This window comes from Schistocerca americana, chromosome 3 (assembly GCF_021461395.2).
Source record: "Schistocerca americana isolate TAMUIC-IGC-003095 chromosome 3, iqSchAmer2.1, whole genome shotgun sequence".
NCBI lineage: Eukaryota > Metazoa > Arthropoda > Insecta > Orthoptera > Acrididae > Schistocerca > Schistocerca americana.
Genome location: NC_060121.1, coordinates 784,174,330 through 784,197,178, shown reverse-complemented (window position 1 = coordinate 784,197,178; position 22,849 = coordinate 784,174,330). Strand labels below are relative to the sequence as shown.

General features: G+C 45.4%; 1 protein-coding gene across 1 annotated transcript in view; it reads right to left on the bottom strand.

Moving 5' to 3' along the window:
• LOC124606647 (rho-related BTB domain-containing protein 1) overlaps positions 1-21,842 on the bottom strand; it is a 385,021-nt gene extending 363,179 nt beyond the window's left edge. Inside the window, exon 1 of the mRNA XM_047138648.1 lies at positions 21,641-21,842. Within this exon, the coding sequence (XP_046994604.1) occupies positions 21,641-21,667 (27 nt within the window). The 5' untranslated portion in view covers positions 21,668-21,842. The remainder of the gene's footprint in view (positions 1-21,640) is intronic.
• Positions 21,843-22,849: the final 1,007 nt, after the last annotated feature.

Below are 22,849 nucleotides of genomic sequence, written 5' to 3'. Positions count from 1 at the left end.
AACGAAGGGCCAATTTATCTAATTTACCCTAGGTCTCTGATGAGCTCCATATCGACCGGACGTTAAATACTTCCTTTAACCAATCTCTATTTTTCACTCAGAATCAACTAAAACCGATCAGCTGCTCGAACATGGAAGTATGGCAGAATAAGTTGACAAAGATTAATTTTTCGTGGCTGGACTTAACAGTAATGCAAATTTTTTTGAAAGACACCATGTTCACCTATGGCCGTTTTTAGATGGAGTACTGCCAAAATTTTGAGCATTAACTCATGTAAGAATTTTAAAAATATCTAACATGTACATATATCGTTGTCACGTCCGTACTCTGTGTATTTAATGTTGTTGCCTTCATTTGCATACATAACATTAAACCACTAGGCATAACACCTGCCATCATGACAAATACTTCTCCGATTGATAGCAAGTGATGGAAGTGTGCGGTAACATAATAAGAGTCATGGAAAACAGTATAAAAACATGAGTTCGTCTGTGGTAGGCCTGTCTAAATTAATTTTACAGAACACGAAAAAATGGTCACGTGGCCGCAAGTGCAACTGAAGATTGTGTGAATAAGTAGTTTTTAAACTTGAAGATAGCCATGATGACCGTCAAAAAAGTGAACAAAGCGTTCTATGAGTGCGAGCTTAGCAAGCTCATACAGTTCCACTCAAAAGTATTTCGTAGTCGCAGTGTTGTGTTGTCGGTACTGTTTGCATGTAGTCACAATACAGCAATGTGTACAACTGTCACTCCATTAAGGTCTTGAAACCGCTGCGGTTACACACCTAATAAACAAGCAACGTCATACAGTAACAACGTAGGTATATATTCCTTTAGTTCAATAGTAAGCTCAATCGTATTTTGAAATTTGCTTTGGCGGTACGGTATTAATCAACTATTGTTACTGAGGAATTCAGACTGTGTTTACTTGTGTAGACAACTAGAAGCATCCAAAAACATAAAGAACACTCGGGTGACGTGAGACAAGTAGTTTTGCATGCTTTAAAGATGGGAAAGTCGTAGTTTATCGTTGCCAGAGACTGTGGCACATCACAACAACTAATAAGTGTGTGGAGCCGACGGCAAAAAACAGGAGCAGTAGCCAATAAGCTAAGATCAGGTTGTCCTCGAAAAACAAGGAGGGAGAACAGAATGACTTCCAAGCAGTCAGCTGCTGATGCAAGAAAATCTCCTCGATAAATTAGGGATGATCAGGAGCAGCATCATGGACTGAACTTACATGTCTCTACTGTAAAAGGTCGTCCGTTAGCCGGTGATGATAGCGACCGCCACACAAACTACTCACAAATTCAAAAAAAGAAAAGGAAGAGGTCAGGATAGAGCATGCAACGAAAAATCATATTTGTGGATTGGTCTAAGGGTTTATGGAGTGATGAAAGTAAATTCAATGTATTTTCTTCTGATGGTGTGCAGTATATACGTCGACCAAAAAATCAAAGGAGTAACAAAATTATCTAATACTGATCATTAAGCACGTTGGTGGAAGCGTCGTGGGGTGGGGAGGCTTTTCAAGACGTGGCATGATCCTCTATTCCAAATACGAGGGTTGGAACTTAAATAGTGGCAACTATTTATCACAACCGATGCTAAAGAGCTACATGTTTGCACCTGTTACTGTCCTTCAAAGTAGTCAACAGCGTTGTGTAGAACCCGTCGCCAGCGATGTGGAAGACGTAGTATATCGTTAGCAGATCCTGTTCTGTTGATGGTGCGAATGGAGCGGCCTACTGCCTGTAGAATCTCTGGAACAGTTCTGAAGCGAATGCCACGAAGTGGTTCCTTCATCTTCGAAATCAAATCAAAGTCACAAGGACTTAAGCCCGGGGAGTATGGAAGATGGCCGGCCGCCGTGACCGAGCGGTTCTAGGCGCTTTAGTCCGAAACCGCGCGACTGCTACGGTCGCAGGTTCAAATCCTGCCTCGGGCATGGATGTGTGTGATGTCCTTAGGTTAGTTAGATTTAAGTAGTTCTAAGTTCTAGGGGACTGATGACCTACGATGTTAAGTTCCAGAGCCATTTGAACCATATGGAAGATGGTACAGTACTTCCCTGTCCCATCGACTGAGCAGAGCAGCCACAGCTTGCGCTGTATGCGCCCGCGCATTGCCGTGCAAAATGATGGATGGGTTGTGCAGAAAGTGTCGCCGCTACTTTCGCAGAGCTGGTCGCAGGTGATGCTCCAAAAACGAATACGACTAACGGTGTACTACGCCTTCCACATCGCTGGCAACGGGTTCTACACAACGCTGGTGACTACTTTGAAGGACAGTAACAGGTGCAAGCATCTAACTCTTTTGTATCGGTTGTGAATAAATAGTTGACACTATTTAAGTTCCAACCCTCGTAGAAGGCAAAAATGGATCGTTTTTCAGAAAAGAATATAATTCCACATGGGAAAAAGAATATGCCACGTAATTGGACATTTCAGCAGGACAATGATTCAAAAAACTCTTCCGGTCATTTAAAAACATTATTTTCAGAGAGAAAAATCAAAAATTTGGAGTGTCCAAGCCGGAGCAAGGATCTATATCCAACAGAACACCTCTCTGATGTATTAACTCAAACAAGGATCAATTTACCGCTGCTTTACTGGACGAATGGTCAAAACTCCCACTTTATGTATCACAAAAAATGGTTCAAATGGCTCTGAGCACTATGGGAGTTAACATCGGAGGTCATTAGTGCCCTAGAACTTTAGAACTACTTAAACCTAACTAACCTAAGGACATCACACACATCCATTCCCGAGGCAGGATTCGATCCTGCGACCATAGCAGTCGCGTGGTTCCGGACTGAAGCGCCTAGAACCGCTCGGCCGACGATGTATCACAAAAGCCTATGGATTCAGTACCAAACAGATATGCAGCTGTGATCAAAGTCCACGGACATGCAAATAAATCCTGATCTGTTGTTCGTATTTCAAAATGGTTTTGTTTTATTCTTCCCTACTTAGACCTGTGGTATCGATAGTTCCGGTGCCACAGCGTAGGTCGGCACTACGAGAGTGGTAGATCTTCGCCGACCACAGCGCCCTCTAGCCGACGCTGCGCAGCTCTACGAGCGCCGCTCCAGTTTCGCGCAGTTCATGAAGAGCAGACGGCCGAGAACCATCGCTTTAGCTTAACTTGCTATTGAGACTTTCTTATCTGGACTTTGGCTGCACACCTACGTGCTCATCACCTAAAGTTATGTAACATTTTTACATATGTTTATTCTATAGTAAAACCACTTTTACTTTATTTGCAGTACCGAAAGCTTTACCTCACCTGCTCCTACTCGCTTCCTTTCATTCGGCCTCTTTGTCAAATTTCAGGAGCAGACCCACGCGCCGCCTTCCAGACGGGATACAAAAAGAGCTACAAATTTCTTTTGAGCCAGAAGAACTGTTCGGTTCGGTTGTTTTGCGGGAGGAGACCAAACAGCGAGGTAATCGGTCTCGTCGGATTAGGGAAGGAAGTCGGCCGTGCCCTTTCAAAAGAACCATCCCAGCATTTACCTGGAGCCATTTAGGCAAATCACGGAATACCTAAATCAGGATGGCCGGACGCGGGATTGAACCGTCGTCCTCCTGAACGCGAATCCAGTGTGCTAGCCACTGCGCCAGAGGAACTGTTATTTCTCTTTTGCTGTAAGATAAATTTTTAACTACGAGGGGCATTCAGTAACTAATGCAACATATTTTCTTCTGAAGGCAGGTTCGTTTTATTGAGGATTCCAATAAACGATATTATTCCCCAGTCCGTTGGTTACAGAACGTTATTTTTCAACGTAATCTCCGTTCCATGCCACAGCATTACACCACCTTATTGGGAGGAGGTCCTGTACGTCCGCGTGGTACCACTCTACTGGTGGACGTGGGAGCCAACGTCGTACTGCATCAGAAACCACCCCCTCGTCCACCTACTGCTTCCCGCGGAGTGCATTCTTCAATGGGCCAGACACATAGGAGAAGCGAGATCCGGGCTCTAGGGTGGATGAGGAAGAACGGTCCAATAAGTTTAATGAACTCCTCTCGGGTGTGCAGGCGTGTGTGAAGCCTTGCGTTGTTATGCAGAAGGAGAAGGTCGTTTGCATTCTTGTGGTGACGGACACGCTGAAGTCGTTTCTTGAATTTCCTGTGGGCAACACGATACACTTCATAGTTGATCGTTGCACCATGGGGGAGGACATCGACCAGGACGGTCGGAGTGGCCGCGCGGTTCTAGGCGGTACAGTCTGGAGCCGAGCGATCGCTACGGTCGCCGGTTCGAATCCTGCCTCGGGCATGGATGTGTGTGATGTCCTTAGGTTAGGTAGGTTTAGGTAGTTCTAAGTTCTAGGGGACTGATGACCCCAGAAGCTAAGTCCCATAGTGCTCAGAGCCACATCAACCAGAACAACCTCTTCAGAATCCTAGAAGACCATCGCCTTGACTTTAATTGCTTTGAACGTTTTCTTCTGAGGATAGGTGGTGTGGCGTCTTTCTGTGGATTGCCGTTTTGTTTCCGGTTCGAAGTGGAGAATCCGTGTTTTACTGCCTGTGACGATGTTCGACAAAAAATCGTCACGGTGAGCCTCGTAACGCGCAAGCAACTCCGCACAGATGGTCTTTCGTTGCTCTTTACGATCTTCTGTTAGTCGGCGAGGAACACAACTGGCACACACGTCTGTGTACGCCAGCTAGTGGACGAGTGAGTCAGCACTACCAATAGAGACATCCAGTTGAGCAGCGAGGTGTTCGATTGTGATTCGTCGATCACCTGAGAGAGTCCGCATGTTCTAAGATTTGAGGAGTCATAGCTATGTGCGGCCGGCCGGATGGGACAGATTTGCTCGATCTTGTTGCGAGGATGACAGACGCCTCGTTCAACAACTCACCGTGCTTTTGTTCACAGCCAGGTCTCCGTAGACGTTCTGCAACCTCCTATGAAAACTCTCTGGTTTTCCGCCAAAAGAAACCTCTCTGCTCGGAACGCGCGTCCGTTACAGATGCCATTTTCGAAGCTATGTATAGTGCTGCCTCCTATCGGAACTTCATGTAATTATAGCGGCGGATGCGGGAATATTCCACACGATGTCCCACAACAAAGCATTTTTTCAATCGAAATTGGCCGAGAAAAAAATATGTTGCATTATTTTGGGATGCTCGTCGTAAACGTAGCTCTGCACTAAATTGATTATAATTACATAGTTATAAATTATTCACTGGCAGTTTTTCCTATTACACACTTGTGTTTCTGTAGTTGTAACTATTGCTTTTTACAAAATACCTTTGATCGCTATTGTAGCAGGCAGCAGGATGCAAGGACTTGTGGTTCCTCTGTAGCGGGGGATCCCCGCACAACGTCAGTGCAATGCACAACGCTTTGGGGAGTGCAGTACTCTGTTCAAGGAAAGTCCCTGGCGCACCACGGTGCTATTTTAAGTCACGTTGCGCATGCGCAGTGTCCGTGTTATAGCTGGCGCTTCCTGCTCCCTCTGCGACTCAGCGACTCCCAGCAAGCCACTCCACGTCTGCGGGGAGATGATGTTCCGAGGCACTCGCACCAGAGGTCTACTGCTGCAACGTTCCGAACGATTTAGCACACTTACCACCTTCTCCCCGCTGCACTCCTCGTTAGACGGTATGAACTGGTACGCCTCTTTCCGACTCGTCCTCGACGCGGCCGTGTCGGTCGCGGCCGGAATCGCACACATAGTGCTGCGTGGCGTTGCGTGCGAACCGAATCTGGACAGTACGGGTTTCGAACGGAAACTCATTGGTCGCCCCTGAAGGTTGCTTAGGAACAGGGCTTTTAATTATTGACTTTTGATTTGTGTAGTTTAATCCTGTCTCGCAGGTCACAGCGGGGCTGGTGAGTCTTATTTAAATTGGTTGGGTAGTGTGTCACAGTAGACAATCAACCTGGATATGCCATAACGTTTCCCATGAAATCCATCACCAAGAGCTCGTGGCCGCTACCGCCAATGAGACTTCGGGCGACTCACCAGAAGATTCTAAGACGGACGATAGACACGTTTCAAATGCGCTGGAAACCACCAACCATCAAGAGAAAGAGACTAGCCCGTAAGTCAGCATAATTGGCCACAATCACAACCCATTTAGAAGGAATATAGAATGACTGACCCATCATTTCCAGGCTGGACATAGCCTCCTTCGTCTAGATACTAGAAATTGTCCCTGGCATCCATCCACAGTAGTCAAGAGGACGAGCACACTGGTACAGTGAAGAATGGTACGTTACAGGGCACCGAACGAATTGATGCTTGGTGAGGTACTGTTTCACTTGTTTACTATCCATCTTAACCATAGATCACCAGCACCAGCAGCTCATTTGCTTCCGGCGCTACAGTTACATTAGAACAAGTGTGCAGCGTAAGAGTGTATCTGTTGCTTATGTCGTCAAGGATGTTTCATAACAGTGACTGCACTACGGTATAATTATACAATATTTGATCAGAATAATCTGAACATCTACATGTAATGCACAATTGACCACTACATGTCATCAGAGGCACACCCTCCAGTATAAAATGAAGTATGCTGTCAGTAGAGAAGTTCCAACAACAGACTGAGTTAGGGAGGAGAGCTCAGTGAGTTCGAACTTGGACGAGTCACTGGATGTCACCCGAGCGCTAAATGCATGAGGGATATTTCAGCTCTTGCCCTCCTGGTGTTTTAATGATGTGATTGCGAAGTGGAGACGCGAAGTAACAACCACAGCTAAGCCGAGTCCAGGTAGATGCCATATACTGACGGACAGGGACCGTCGAGTATTACGGAGGGCGACTGTAAAACATCGGATGAAACCAGCAAAAGGAATCAGACGTAGTTCCAAAGCGCTACCAGCTGTCCAGCTATCGCAATGAGTGTGCGCAGGAAATTAAATAGAATGGGGTACATTGCTAGAGTAGCTCGTCATAAGCCACACATATGTGTAGTCCAAGTTAAGCGATGCTTGAGGTGGTGTAGAAAGAGACGCCACTGGACAGTGGACCACTAAGGAATAATTCGAGAACGTTGAACCACGGTTTTCCTCTGTGGCAATACGAGGAAATGGTTTGGATCTGACGAATGCCTGGAGACTGCTACCTGCCATCAGAGATACTGTATGGGCATCTTTCTCGTTGTTAGAGTGTGATCCCCTTGTTGCGAATCTGGAAACGCCAAATGCCGAAGAACAAGAATACATTTTACTGTATTGTACACTGCGTAGAGTAGAGGAACATTTCGGAGACGATGACTCTATCAGCACGACAATGCACCTTGTCATAAAGCAGCATGTGTAAGGCAGTGGTTTGTGAAGAAAAACTTTTTTGAAGTGGACTGGCCTGCCCAGACCTGATTCCAAAGGAACACCTTTGGCATGAATTCGTCGACTTAGCTTCAGACTCCAGCATCAAACATTACTATCTTCGCTGGGTTGGGCTCTTCAGTAACAATAGGCTGCCTTTTCTCCACAGACACTCAAACACTTCATTGAAAGTGTCCCCTGCAGATTTCAAGCCGTCATAAAGGCGATAGGTGAACACAGACCATGTTATCGTCCACGAATAGCTGTCCAGATACTTTTGGTCAGACAGTATATACACTCATGCTCATATATTAAGGATAATTGTAGAATGTGGTGCCACACAACGTGGCACTACACAAAACTGACGCTAATAGCATAGCCACATAGGGAACACACACGACACAGACCTGTAAGTCCATGGTATTGGTGATAAGTTGAGAAAACTGTCCCGAAACACATGTGCTACAAAACGCCACTGCTACCTGCGCATGTACCCCGACATCAATATGACATATGATCACCATGCATACTCTGGATCATGTGGTCGAGCAGCTGCTGCGGTATAGCCTCCCATTCTTGCACCAGTGCCTTTCGGAGCTCCTGAAGTCCCAGGTATTTCTCCACATTGGCAGCTCGGTGGGGCCGTGCGTTATCATCCATCAGGAGGAAGGTGGGACCCACTGCACCACCGAAAAGGCGGAAAGGCAAAATGACGTCCCGATACACCTGACCTGTTACAGTTCCTCTGTCAAAGACATGCAGGGGTGTACGTGCACTGTCCGCAGCTCGTGGTCGTGCGGTAGCGTTCTCGCTTCCCACGCCCGGGTTTCCGGGTTCGATTCCCGGCGGGGTCAGGGATTTTCTCTGCCTCGTGATGACTGGGTGTTGCGTGATGTCCTTAGGTTAGTTAGGTTTAAGTAGTTCTAAGTTCTAGATGACTGATGACCATAGATGTTAAGTCCCATAGTGCTCAGAGCCATTTCAACCATTTTGTACGTGCACCAATCATAATCCCACCCCACATCATCAAACCACGACCTTCGTACTGGTCCCTTTCAAGGACATTAAGGGGTTGGTATATGGTTTCTGGTTCACACCAGATGAAAACCCGGCTAGAGTCACTCGTCCGTGAACATAACCTGGGACCACTGTTCCAAGGATCATGTACTGTGTTCTTTATACCAGGCTTTACGTGCTCTCCTGTGACAAGGAGTCAGTGGAATGCAACTTGCAGGTCACCGGGTGAATAAACCATGTTTGTTCAGCCGTCTGTAGACTGTGTGTCTGGAGACAACTGTTCCAGTGGCTGCGGTAAGGGCCCGAGCAAGGTTACCTGCAGTACTCCGTGGCAGTCTGCGGGCACTGATGGTAAGATATCGGTCTTCTTGTGGTGTTGTGCACTGTGGACGTCCCGTACTGTAGCGCCTGGACACGTTTCCTGTCTGCTGGAATCGTTGCCATAATCTTGAAATCACACTTTGTGGCACACGGAGGGCCTGTGCTACGACCTGCTGTGTTTGGCCAGCCTCCTGTCGCCCTGGTATTCTACCCCTTATAACGTCATCAATAAGTGTTCTTTGAGCCATTTTCAACACACAGTCACCATTAGCACGTCCGAAAACGTCTGCACACTTACACGCTGTACCGTACTCTGACATGCACCAACACACCTCTGCGTATGAGGACTGCTACCAGCGCCACCGTGTGACGACCGCAGGTCAAATGCACCGTATGGTCATACCCCGAGGTGATTTAAACCCGCAAACCACCCACCAGAGCGTTGTTTCACCATGTACCAGCATTATCCTTAATTTAGGAGCATGAGTGTATTTTACATTTCTAGGACAACTGTGGACAAAAGGGCCCTCGAAGCATAATCCATCCCTTCTACTGGCAGTGTTCTATCTACTGCATCATCCGAGTATGCCAGAAAGACAGAAAGACTCGAAGTTTCATCTTACGACGAGTTCTTCTCATTACCTTCCAAGCACCGTAGGGGCTCTTCCGCAACGATCAGGATGAGCGTCCTCGGACTGTGGTTTACTCGGACTCTCCACTAACCCGATACACGGTATCCATCATAAGCAACAAGCTGGATCTGTGTACTTGAACGCCGACACGTGCAGACAGTGATTCACTAATTGAGCTCCCCATCGTGCCTCACAGACTTACTCAAACCAGACTAATGCAAACGAGACTGTTCGCATTACTGAGGAACTGTTTTTAGTAGTGTCTTATTGCTTGGTTGGTTTCCCGAGGTCGAACTTTGTTATGTGTGTATACCCCAGCCTGCCGAAATGAATTCTTGTTATGAAACTTACGATATTTATTTATTTACGATCCATCCTGTGTTAGCAGCGCTATTACACACGCAGAAAAGCATACAAAAACACTTAAAATAATTTACGTTACTAAGACTATTAACTAAAATATCTGTAGTTGTCGAGTCGCCAGGGGTTTCATTAGGTCCACATCGTATGCCTTCTGTTTCGCTGTGATGAAATTACATCTGTTATCGTTTTGTGGCACATCTCAACACTATTTTGCACTATGTTATTAAAGTTAATATGAAGTACAGCGTATGCTATACGGAATGATGCAGCTGCCACTGATGCTGGGTTTTATACAGCCCACGATGTCTTCAAATACCACATGTAAGATTTCATATTCTCTCGCTCGCTACGTGCAAACTGTTAGTCCTACAGAAAAAAAAATGAAAAAGTCCTTTCTGAAGGAAATTTAATATAATTAAATTTTGTGATGGACTGTGTTTTTCGATAGAGGCAGCAGTTTTCGAATTATTCGAGCAAAACCTACAACAGTGAAATTCAAATTCATTTATCTTGAATAACTCGGAAAATCTTGGCCTCCAGCGAAAATTATTCCAATACAAAATTTAACTACATTAAATTTCCTACAGAAGGTGCTACTCATTTTTTCTGTAGAAATAATAGTTTCTGCACAGCGAGCGAGAGAACATAAAAATCCTGCGTATGGTATTTGAAGATACTGTAGGCTGCATAAAACTCAGAGGTAGGGGCAGCTGTATCACTTCGTATGTAACATCTCTTTGTATATGTGATCGTTACTGAAAATTAAGATATTCGACAGTAGCGAGCATCACAACATGCCCACAGAACAACTTATTTATTAAAGGCATAACACTATGACGAAAACACAATGCCGCCAATATGGCAAATCATCGTCTTGAATTGTGTCTGTACGCTGTGAAAAATTTCATCTTGCTCCATCACTAAGGGGGAAACCACATTTCCAGTTCTTTGATTAATGGCCACAATCTGACAAAGAAAATGTATTCACCAGTGAACGAGCATCAGCACAAAATGGCTCTGAGCACTAGGGGACTCCCCTAGAACTTAGAACTACTTAAACCTAACTAACCTAAGGACATCACACACAGTGTCCTCAGTCTCAACATCAACAGAGACATCACCGTAGCGGTCGCGCGGTTCCAGACTGAAGCGTCTAGAACCGCTCCACCAACCCCGGCTGTAGCATCAGCACACTAGAATATATTAGTGAAGTCTGCTATGGCGGTGGGTTGCAATAAATTACACAAACATTAACTGTACATCTATTCTGTAGCCAAATTCACACCTCGGTTCATACGAGTGCTTGTTTTAATGTATTAGGCCTTGCATTCGTTTATTGGTCATCGCTGCGTTGAGAAAGTCAGTTGCAAGAGACCAGCAGCGCAGGTGAGGAATGAAACATCCATAGAATTCCTTTGCCTTCTGCCGGCGCGCTTCTACCCTGGATTCCGTCCAAGGTCGCTCAGCCGTTTCCAGTCAAAGAAGCTCGTTTGCTGGAGACGCCGTGTTTACTGATCCTCGGCGTTCAGGAAAACGTGGGAAGTGCGGAGTTTCTAGATTCACCAAAGACGAAGCACTACTGATGCAAATGTCTGAAATTTGTTACTTACTGTAAGGTGGACTTTCGCAATTTCTTGCAATTTTTTTCAAGTAAAATTTACTTCCTGCACTCACACGCAAATCTCTACATCAGATAGACGGTCGACGGTTTACATATGTGGATTAAATGTTATTCATCTTGTTTGTGGTTCCGTATTCGATTTCTTCTCAGCATTTCAGATCCTTCTATGGTGGAACAGTGTCCTCAATCTTTTAACATCAACTGAGACACTGCTTTACACTGTAGAACACTCTAATACTACTGAAACTGAAATACGAAATCTTGTTTACATTGCTTATTACCGTCGTGTTACATCCTTTTTACTGATTTTCTACCTCTTTTAGTTTCCTTTTATTTCAGAAAAGAGCTGTCAAAAACATCTGTGGTCTTCGGAACTGTATAATTGTAGCAGTACGAACACACAAATTTTATCGTTGTGAGGGAACAAGTTGGAAAGAAACGCATTTAATCGCCCATTCAGTGCAAGATACAGGAAATGATCTGCACTTCGATAATATTTACTTAGCCGCTGCGATTCACACTCTTTTATAGGTCCTATTTTAACCAAACTTTCAACAGAGGGATTCAACTACCGTGGAGAAATTTACGCTAATCTGTAGGTTTCATTTTGGAACTATACACTTCGAATATTTAGGCATAAGTCGGAACGTTTTCATGCGTAAATGAGTTTAGTCTGTACACCAATTCCTACTGATGTACCTACGCTACGCTAAAAGTCTTGTTTTTCGTGTTTTTTCCTCTTTATAACTAATTTGACGATAAATGCACGCAAGTCAATTTGTAATTCCACAATTTATCGTCATCATCAGAGATTCCCGATCTCAGAGATGCGTCTTATGACTTGTTTTCGCTCCGAATTTGTTTTTAGGACGAATGATAATTTCTCAATACTGTCTTGCACTCCCTTCCGCCGTAGACGTCTCAGTGAACGAATGGAATGAAAGGTGGTGTCTTATGATGTTATTTTAAACAAGCTGAATTACATTAAAATAAATATTTACTTTATTGATTTTTATTATTTAATCAATTCCTTGTCCTCATCTCATAATTTTTAATATTTTCAGCCAATAGTCGTTGTTTGCCTTCTTAACACGATGACGCGATGGATCGGCCGCCACTGTCACAGTCTTAAGTGCTCCAAACACGTTGCAGAAAACGAACCTATCTTCATTCAGCTGCAGGCTAACGAAGTCCGATGCCGATTTATAAGCATCATTTTACTGCAAAGTTAATTCTGACGCGCAAAACGGATTGCTCATCTTTCCACGATCACGCATTATAGAGTTAAAGATATGCTTATAACACAGGTTTCGCCGATTTCAGTCGTTCATCTCCTCATCATACTCTTTCTCTCTTTTGCCTTTGATATTCACTACAACCAATATTAAAAACTTAATAAATGGAAAGAGCGATTCTAACATGCAATTCGCATTACATTTCTATGACGCTAAATGCTTATCCTGCTTTTATTCTTCGATCTGCATGATAGGACGCGTTTCATGGATTTAAGCTTTGAGTTACGTAGTCCATCGTAACATGAATAAGCTCGTCAGGAGACAGGCGATGTAGTCAAAGAAAAATGTGAGCGATATTATTCCTATTTTTCGTATTCAAAACTTCCAGTCTGCTGGAACGTTAACCGCAGGTACCGTGAATTGTATATTCCTGTTGGAAGAAGAGACTGAGGCCAGACTCAGTGTCGCGCTGCATTCTCTTCGCAATCTCCCATCACCGGTTCCTTGCGTGTCGCTATCACCATAACATTCGCCAAAAGGCTGAAATATTCGTGGCGAGTGGAACAGTATATAAACTGATGTGTGTCGTAAGTAACGAAAAATTCGTCTTCTTTACTTCGTGAACAGCAACATCGCGCTTTACATACACCTAAATATATCATACAACAGTTCTCGCAGCAAGCATTCCGGGCGAATCGGAATAAAGAAAAACAGCATCCTGCAGGATCTAAAAATATAAAAAGAGAAAACTATATTTGTCGACACGTGCTGACGAAAGTGAAGGTACGCAGCCAACAGGTTATACAGGTTCCGGGATTGGTTCTGTCCTCTGGTCCACAGCTGGGACCTGCTTTCTCCAGCCTCTATCTCTGACACGTGTTTGTCTGGCTTCTTGTGCTTAAAACAGATTAGTAGCATTATAGAGGCAGCTTGCGGTTAGTAAATGCTGTGAAGCCTAGAGCGCAGAGCTAAAGACGTTACGCAATGCGAAAGCAAGAGCTAGTTTGCAAAATACCACGCCCAAAGGGATCAGAGCAAGCACTACGCGGAAGATGGAAACTTTATCTCACTGCAGTCATTACTCTGTGTTGGTTAAAAGTATCACACACAACGGCTTCAGACGATAATGTCTGAGTAAAATTTCACTGTTTTGTGGTTGGTACTTGAACTCCGTTCGTTTAGGTTTCTTCTTAATCGGATAATTAAGGACCCTTGCCCTTCTGTAGATTACGTGACTCAGTTCCGTCTCATCTGCTCGATTCTTTTCCTCCAGTATTTATTTCATCTTTCCAACATGGCAAATTTTTATTTCTTTTGATCACTTTACATTTAATCTGTTACAACTTCCACCTTTTTCTTTCTCTCACCCTTTCTTTGAGTATTTCTAAGTGTTTTTAACTTCTCTGATCCAGTTTGTTAATTTCTATTCCCATAGATACTTGAAAATCTGATTTGTCATCTTACTGTCTTTCGTCCTTTATATATGCTCAAATAATTGCAGGCTTCTTTCCTTGTCGTTTCTGCTATTTTATTGTATAATTTGGCACAAAAGATGCGTCTGTAGAGTTTGGTGAATGGTCTCAGAAAATAACGGAGAAAAGAGTTAGAAACAAAATACCTTTACTGACCTTCAAGGTAATCTTTATTAGCCACAACACACTTCTGATACCGGCTGTAAGGCCGTTGCAAATCGTCAGGAAACACTTGTTGAGGAATCGATCGAAGCACTGTAGTCACTACTTGTTGGTTATCCGCAGCGTCTGCGAATGATCGTTAACAACAGAGCTTAGACTGTCTGTGCTTGTCTTTAACTCTTTCTCTCTCATTCTCAAAGACAACAGCCGATCATCCGCAAGCATCTATCGCATTAGTGGCATTGCAAAATGGAGCAACGCGTTAACATATTATGATCAAAATATCCACGGGTATGCTGCCGGTCTATAGTGTCCAACGGGCACAATATTTCGGCGATCATACATGTCGCCATCATCAGGTGAACTGGCGGACTGAGCTCCTGTGAACGTGCCGGCACGGAGATCCGTACGCTATGGCTGCTCAGAGGGAACTGGGTTCGGTCGCGCCGGCGGCCGATTTAAATACCCTCCGCCCGCGGCGCGCTCCCTCCGCCGTCCGCGCCCCGCGCCACGGTCGCGCGGTGGAACAGATTGCGACGGCGTCTGAGATGACGTCGGTGTGATGGCTCTGTCCGCCGTGGTCGTCACAACTATACGTTTGCTCGATTTACTCTTGATTAACCCAATCGCTGGTTCCCAAGCCTTGCTAAGATTATAACCACAGTCACGGTTTATGAGGTCGTCATTGGTGCGAATTTCGATGGCCTCTCTAACAACGCTGTCCCAGTATCTCGACGTCTGTACCAGAATCCTCGTGCGGTCATACTCCACGGCGTGATTTTCCGACAAGCAATGTTCAGCGACGGCCGACTTGCTCGGATACATCAGTCGAGTGTGCCTCTGGTGTTCACGGCATCGATCCTCGACGGTACGCATCGTCTGACCAATATATGACTTGCCACATTGACACGGAGTCTAGTACACGCCGGCCTTCCTCAAACCGAGGTCATCTTTGGCGCTCCCCACCAGTGCACGAGTTTTATTTGGAGGACAAAACACAGTTCCGACCCGGTGTTTCTTCAGAATGCGGGCGATTTTCCCCGAGAGTGCGCCTGTGTATGGAATAAATGCAGTGTCTACCTCCTCCCTCGTGACTTCATCCATCTCAACAGGTTGTGCTGCAGTGGTTGGGCGGAGAGCACGTTGAATCTGCCACTCTGAGCACCCATTTTTTCGAAATACAGTTCTCAGATGTTCCAATTCCTGGGGTAGACTCTCTGCGTCAGAGATAGTGCGCGCCCTATGTACTAGAGTTTTAAGTACCCCATTCCTCTGTGAAGGGTGGTGACAGCTGTCTGCGTGCAAATACAGATCAGTGTGCGTAGTCTTCCGATACACCCCGTGACCTAGGGTGCCGTCAGCCCTTCTCTTGACCAAGACGTCAAGGAAAGGTAATTTACCCTCCGTTTCAGTCTCCATAGTGAATTTGATGTTGGGGTGTATGGAGTTTAGATGTGTAAGGAAGTCAAGGAGTTTATCCATACCATGTGGCCAGATGACGAACGTGTCGTCCACGTAACGGAAAAAGCAAGTAGGTTTCCATACGGATGACGACAGGGCTTCCTCCTCGAAGTTCTCCATGTACAAATTCGCTACCACCGGTGAGAGTGGGCTACCCATGGCGACTCCCTCCGTTTGTTCGTAATATTTTGATTATCAAATACGCCGGGAGAAACTCAAGAATCATAGCATATTATGCTTCATAATGTAGGAAACAACACCGGATATTCAAGGAAAGTTAGTGTAAGTGTACAGTGTTGAAGCAGAGAGTAAAAAGTGTTCGTTTGAGTGGTTTAAACACTTCAGAAACGGAAAGGACGAGTAGAGGATGAGCCGCGTTCAGGTCAACATACACAATCTAGACAACGTCGAACGAGTGCGACAGATGCTTGCGCGTGATCGGCGGGAGTCTTTGAGAATGAGGTGGAGATAAACAAAGACAGTGTAAGCACAGTTGTTCATAAAAATTCGCAGATGTTGTGGACCACGATGCTTTGAGCGATTCCAAAATAAGTGTTTGCTGACCGTTTCCCGTAGCTTTACAGCCGATATCATAAGTGTGTTCTTTCTAATGGTGATTACTTTGAGGCCCATTAAAGTAATTTTGTTTGTAACTCTTGTTTCTTTTGTTTCCTGAGACCATTCAGCGAACTTTTCACCTGCATCTTCTAATTTCATCATTGCTTCGTAATTTCCAGACTTCTTTGCTTCATATTAGAAAATTAATTTTCTTCATAATTCTTCTTTCTAGTATTTCTGGTTAGCTTAATTTATAGTTGAATGCAAGGCAATGACTTGCTTAGAGGCTTTCTAATTCCACTACTATCTTGTAATGTCCTGTTTTCGCTTATCTTGACCCTATGCCCTTTCCATTTTGTATATTCTTCCGCTTATAGCAGATTTTTCTCGAATTGTCTTTTATAGATATTTTAACTTAACGAATATTTCTATTCAACATTTTGGTGGAAGTTTTATGTCGGTGGCAAATTTGTTTTTCTCTGCAGAGATTCTTAAAGCTACACCTCTATCTGTACCAAGAGGCAGAGTTGTTAGGACCTCCAATAAATAGAGTACAGCTGTACTAGCTATTTTATTTTTAAGTGCCGATTTCGGTCAATTTCTGATCTTACACGGGACATAAAACACATTCAGCCGCATATTCCACAACTGCAATGATGGCTCATTCTGAAATATTCTATTAAAGTGTACCAGGTTCTCTGTCTTGCAGCTAACACTGAAGTGTTTTACTGTTTACATTGTAAGGCAGAAAATAAGCTGTTTATACCACGTGGTATACTACGAGGGACAGACAATAACTGAAGAGACCACTGATGTAGAAATGACAGAGTTTGCCGAAGAGTTTCATACTTTCATGACTTTCGGTTAGCATCACTGGGATGAGCTAAGAATATCGGATGGACAAAAATAGTTTTATTTACAATCGCAATATTGCATTTAACAATCGAGCGTCCGCTTGAAGTTTCCACATTATTTTAACAACGTTCAATGATCCGATTTCTGGAACTACGAAAAATTTTAGAAGTGGGTAGATTTTTAAAAGTGGGTCGAGCCTCAGTGACTGACGATCAACCTCCTGGCCGGCCAGCTGGAGTGTCAACTCCTTCGGTTGGATCCCGCATTGACGACAAGATCAGCGTGCAATAAACGATGCCTGCTACTCAGATATTCGGATGAACAAAGTGAAGCCACCAGCAAAAGAAAGTCGTCACGAGTCTATATCGAAAAGGCGCGATATTGCTGCACGACAATGCTTGCCCTCACACCGCCCAGCTGACCCAACAAACCGTTGAAGAAATGGTTAGGGAGCAGTCGAGAATCCCGGCTGGTTGGGAAAGGAGGGGGGGGGGGGGAGGAGAGGGCGGCTACATTGCTGAAGGCGCTCCCCCCCCCCCCCTCCCCCAGATATTCTCCTGTTCCACAAACACAGAGGAGAAGATTCTTTACAGCACAGGTATCAGACTTAATAGCCTCGACAATTTTCTCATTGTTTGGTATGATACCAGATTAAGAAAACCTCTTTGTTTTCTGTAGAAAATTTGGAGAGGGCACGATCATACAAATTTTCCCCCCTCTAAAAAAAAAAAGTCTTCATTTCGACTGTGGTTGGGAAATACTACCTCATCCTCCCTACGCTCCAGATTTGGATTCCTCCGATTTTGACTTGTCTGGTGAAAGAACTTGTGGGAAAGTGGCTCAAACAAAAGACGAATACTTCTTTGCATTCGGTATACAAAAAAACCTTGTTCATAGTTGAAACAAGTGTATTCATAGTGGTGTGGATTATTTTGAGAAATATTAAAAGTCTCATTTTGTAAAATTACACTTACTTTTTTACAACAATTTGTCTCTTCAGTTGTTGAATGCGCCTCCTATAACAGATCATTTCACAACGAGTAGTCATTGCAAATATGGAAATGCGCTGTTGAAAATGTCCCGTGGATGGTCTAAAATTGAACTTCGGACAGTTGCTGCATAGGTTTTAGTGATACTGACGTTCCACCTTGTTTACAAGTTCTGTGTTTTGATCTGATGTTGGCAGTAGCGGAAAGAACGCTGTAAGTGAAGGCATATATGAAGGGATCTAGACTGTTTTATTCATAAAATATTCACAATGATCGCTGATTCAACAGGATATTTATTTCCATCTTTAATTGTTTGTGGTCACGGACTAAAATTAAAGGAAGAAATTGTATCGGCTGGTTGTAATTGAAGTGCAGCTACTTACAAGGATTCTGCGTGGGCTACAATTATCGAATGATAACGAAACTTGGTAGTTATTCCCATTCGTTAATGCTGAAGCGATTTACGCCGGGAAAAGTTAGTTCCAATTTTTGGCCATAAGGTGCAAAACTGGGGCTGTGAATCAAGAAAAACGTATAGAAATGTTTCCATATGTCACGGAATAGGAACGGGACGTAGGCAGACAATGTGACACAAGTGAGAAAGGCATAATTTCGATTTAAGTATTAACAGCCGCGTACACAGTTTGTTTAGTATGACAACCGGACACGTCCATGAGATGCAGCCTCTGTAAAACCTCGTGATCAACAGTTACTCGAAGCAATTCCCATGGAATGTGAGCAATGTGTTCCTATGTACTGGCCTTCAGATCAGGTAGAGAACGAACTTTTCCCGATATTCCCACTGCCAAAAGTCCCTTGGATTCAGAACTTGCGACCTTGCAGGCCATGCATCTGCGAAACCTCTGGAAATAACATATTCGTGGAAGGTTACACTAAGCAGATCTTTCACTAGACGAGCGACATGAGGTACTGCCCCATCTAGCATAAAACAGTGGTTTCCCCACAGTCGCGCTCTTCCAAAGCAGGGATCACGTGCCCAGATTTCGTGCAAAATCGCTTGACACGCCCTCTGTTTGTATTCTCGTCAAAGAAGAGCGAACTGAGAATAAGAGAATAAAGGTGTTTGTGAATCCACACCACACAGTCACATACGGCGAGCGCAGTGGCTCCTTGCGGACAAAGCTCAGTTTAACAGCACCCAAAATTCAGCAATTCTGTGGCATTCACCGCATCCTGTACTGTTAAATGCGCCTCGTCAGTTTTCAGAATACCGCCCGACCAGACGCCATCAAATTCGATCCGTGCCAGAAACCGAAGAGCAAACTCAGAATGCTGCTGTGGTTGATGAGGTTTCAGTTGCTGCACTGTCTTGATCTTGTACAGGTACCAGTGTAATATAGACCGCAAAACTACCCGCACTGTTGACCGTGGTATGGACGTGCCTCGTGACACTGCACTACTACTAGCACTAACCGGGGCACGTGCTGCATGGTCAGTTACAGCAGAAGCAACCTTGTCCTCGCCCATGTGCCACACCACTCTCACATTATCATCTCCTTTAAACTATTTAATTACATCGGGCCTCTCCTCGGACACCTTTCAGTCGGCGATACAATCTCAGTGCAGCACTGTAATTGATGCCTTTTACGTAAAAGAGTTTCACGAACAGCGCACTGCCTCTCTTCTCGATAGCCATACTGTTCACTTACGTTACGCCGCATCAAACGATACAGTGTACAGCGCCAGATTTGCACCTGGTGGCTAAAATTGGAACTTTTTTTTTCCAGCGTAAATCGGCTCCCCATTAAAGCATTGGGAAACCGACGAAGTTTCGCTACCGTACTATAATTACAACCCACACCGGTTCTCCATGAGCAGCTGCACAGTAATTACAATCACACGCTGTATGAACACCGAATGAATTCTCAACTGCCAAGATCGCTAAAATTATTTATTTTTATAGATGAACGTTTTCGGGAATTCTGCGCTGCAATCTTCGGATCTACACTACTGGCCATTAAAGTTGCTACACCACGAAGATGACGTGCTACAGAAGCGAAATTTAACCGACAGGAAGAAGATGCTGTGATATGGAAATGATTAGCTTTTCAGAGCATTCACACAAGGTTGCCGCCGGTGGCGACACCTACAACGTGCTGACATGATGAAAGTTTACAACCGATTTCTCATACACAAACAGCAGTTGACCGGCGTTGCCTGGTGAAACGTTGTTGTGATGCCTCGTGTAAGGAGGAGAAATACGTACCATCACGTTTCCCACTTTGATAAAGGTCGAATTGTAGGCTATCGCTATTGCGGTTTATCGTTTCGCGACCATGCTGCTCGCGTTGGTCGAGATCCAATGACTGTTAGCAGACTATCGAATCGGTGGGTTCAAGAGGTTAATATGGAACGCCGTGCTGGATCCCAACGGCCTCGTATCACAAGCAGTGGAGATGACAGGCATCTTATCCGCATGGCTGTAACGGACCGTGCAGCCACGTCTCGATCCCTGAGTCAACAGATGGGGACTTTTGCAAGACAACAACCATCTGCACGAACAGTTCGACGACGTTTGCAGCAGCATGGACTATCAGCTCGGAGACCATGGCTGCGGTTACCCTTGACGCAGCATCACAGACAGAAGCGCCTGCGATGGTGTACTCAACGACGAACCTGGGTGCACGAATGGCAAAAACGTCATTTTTTCGGATGAATCCAGGTTCTGTTTACAGCATCATGATGGTCGCATCCGTGTTTGGCGACATCGCGGTGAATGCACATTGGAAGCGTGTATTCGTCATCGCCATACTGGCGTATGACCCGACGTGATGGTATGGGGTGCCATTGGTTACACGTCTCGGTCACCTCTTGTTCGCATTGACGGCACTTTGAACACTGGACATTACATTTTAGATGTGTTACGACCCGTGGCTTTACCCTTCATTCGACGCCTGTGAAACTCTACACTTCTGCAGGATAATGCACGACCGCATGTTGCTGGTCCTGTACGGGCATTTCTGGATACAGAAAATGTTCGACTGCTGCCCTGGCCAGCACATTCTCCAGATCTCTCACCAATTGAAAACGTCTGGTCAATGGTGGCCGAGCAACAGGCTCGTCACAATACGCCAGTCACTACTCTTGATGAACTGTGGTATCGTGTTGAAGCTGCATGGGCAGCTGTACCTGTACACGCCATCCAAGCTCTGTTTGACTCAATGGTTTGACTCAATGCCCAGGCCTATCAAGGCCGTTACTACGGCCAGAAGTGGTTGTTTTGGGTACTGATTTCTCAGGATCTATGCACCCAAATTGCGTGTAAATGTAATCACATATCGGTTCTAGTATAATGTATTTGTCCAATGAATACCCGTTTATCATCTGAATTTCTTCTTGGTGTATCAATTTTAATGGCCAGTAGTGTACGTTTATATCATAGATCACAGAGAATCACCGAAACCGGTCATCTACTGGTTTTTGCGATCTTGGCAGTTGTGAATTTATTCAGTGTTCATAATACTACATGTCGCCCGCACGCTGACGATGTCAGAAGTGTACACGCCCTGTGTTTTTCCAGGGTCACTGTCTGTAATTGCGACTACATCGGAGCTTCTTAAAAACAGAAAGGCCTGTTCCCGCCTTGCAGTGGTGAGTTTCCACCTTCCGCGGGGTGCGCTGAGCCGGTGCATACTCTTCTCTTGGGGGTGTTGTCCTTCATGGCGGGACAGCGCCGGGCGGCCCCGCCCCCGTGCAGACGCTGGGCTCTGGAGCGGCCCCCGGCATTCACCCACGCCGCCTCCGCCGCTGCCGCCGCCTCCGCCCTGCAGACCGTGGACCGCCGTTTCCCGGCCTCGCCACGCACCGCGCGCCACGCACCGCTCAACGCGCGCCGCAGGAACGCCGAACCGCACGCCGCCCGCGTCCCTTGCCCCCGTGCCTGCTCCTGCCGGGCACACGGCCAACAATCTCGTCACGCCGCGCTGCTTGCAAACAAGCGACGGCAACAAACACTTGGCGCTGCTGCTGCTGCTGCCGCTGCCGGAACCTCTGCTGCTGCGCTGACGCCGCCACTCTTCGTTACGCTGATGGCTTGTCTGGCAACGCTGCTCAGGGTCAGACTGTTAACGAAGGTGCGACCACATAGGACAGTTTCCCGGTCATGTGACGTCCATTAATTTACGTGAGCTCAAAATCGGCGGGGGGGGGGGGGGGGGGGGGGGGAGGGTCCACCTAAATCTCACCAAATCTCACTTAAAGGGAGGGGAGACAATGAAAATCTCAAGTCAACTTTTAATTCGGAGAATATAAATTATTCAAATGGACAATATTTTATCTTATGTAATTAATCCTGAGCAGATAATACTAAAGTGCTCACCAATATTTACAATTACAACCTCCTCTTTCTCTCTTTCTTTCGCTTACGCATTTTCCCGCAGGGTCGGTAGGGTTACAACAGATGGGGCATGGTGTTGTGTACATAGTTCCGCGTAGTCAGCGCGTACACAACTTTCGCACTAGAGCGCGCCCCGCTAAGCACAACAGCGCAGGCGCAGCGCTCGTCCGTCTCCGCACTACGAGATGGCGCTGCCTTAGAGATGGACCAAATTCTGCTTCCGCCGATCCGCGTATTAATATGTAACGCAGCCAATGAGATTGCTCCTAACGTAGAACCTTTTCTCCTCGCGGATCACACTCGCGCAATGATACATGAACGCGCGAGGTATTATAACGAGTGTAAAGACCTCCGATTAGTCACTCTGCATTTGTCTGCACCAGTCTGTACCAGTCTGCATTAGTCTGTACCAGTCTATAGTCAAGTTTCAGTCTGTGCCTAATAACATTATCATATTCCTGTACTTAGCCATGAAGATAAATGTATAGACACTTTGTCAAGTGTCAG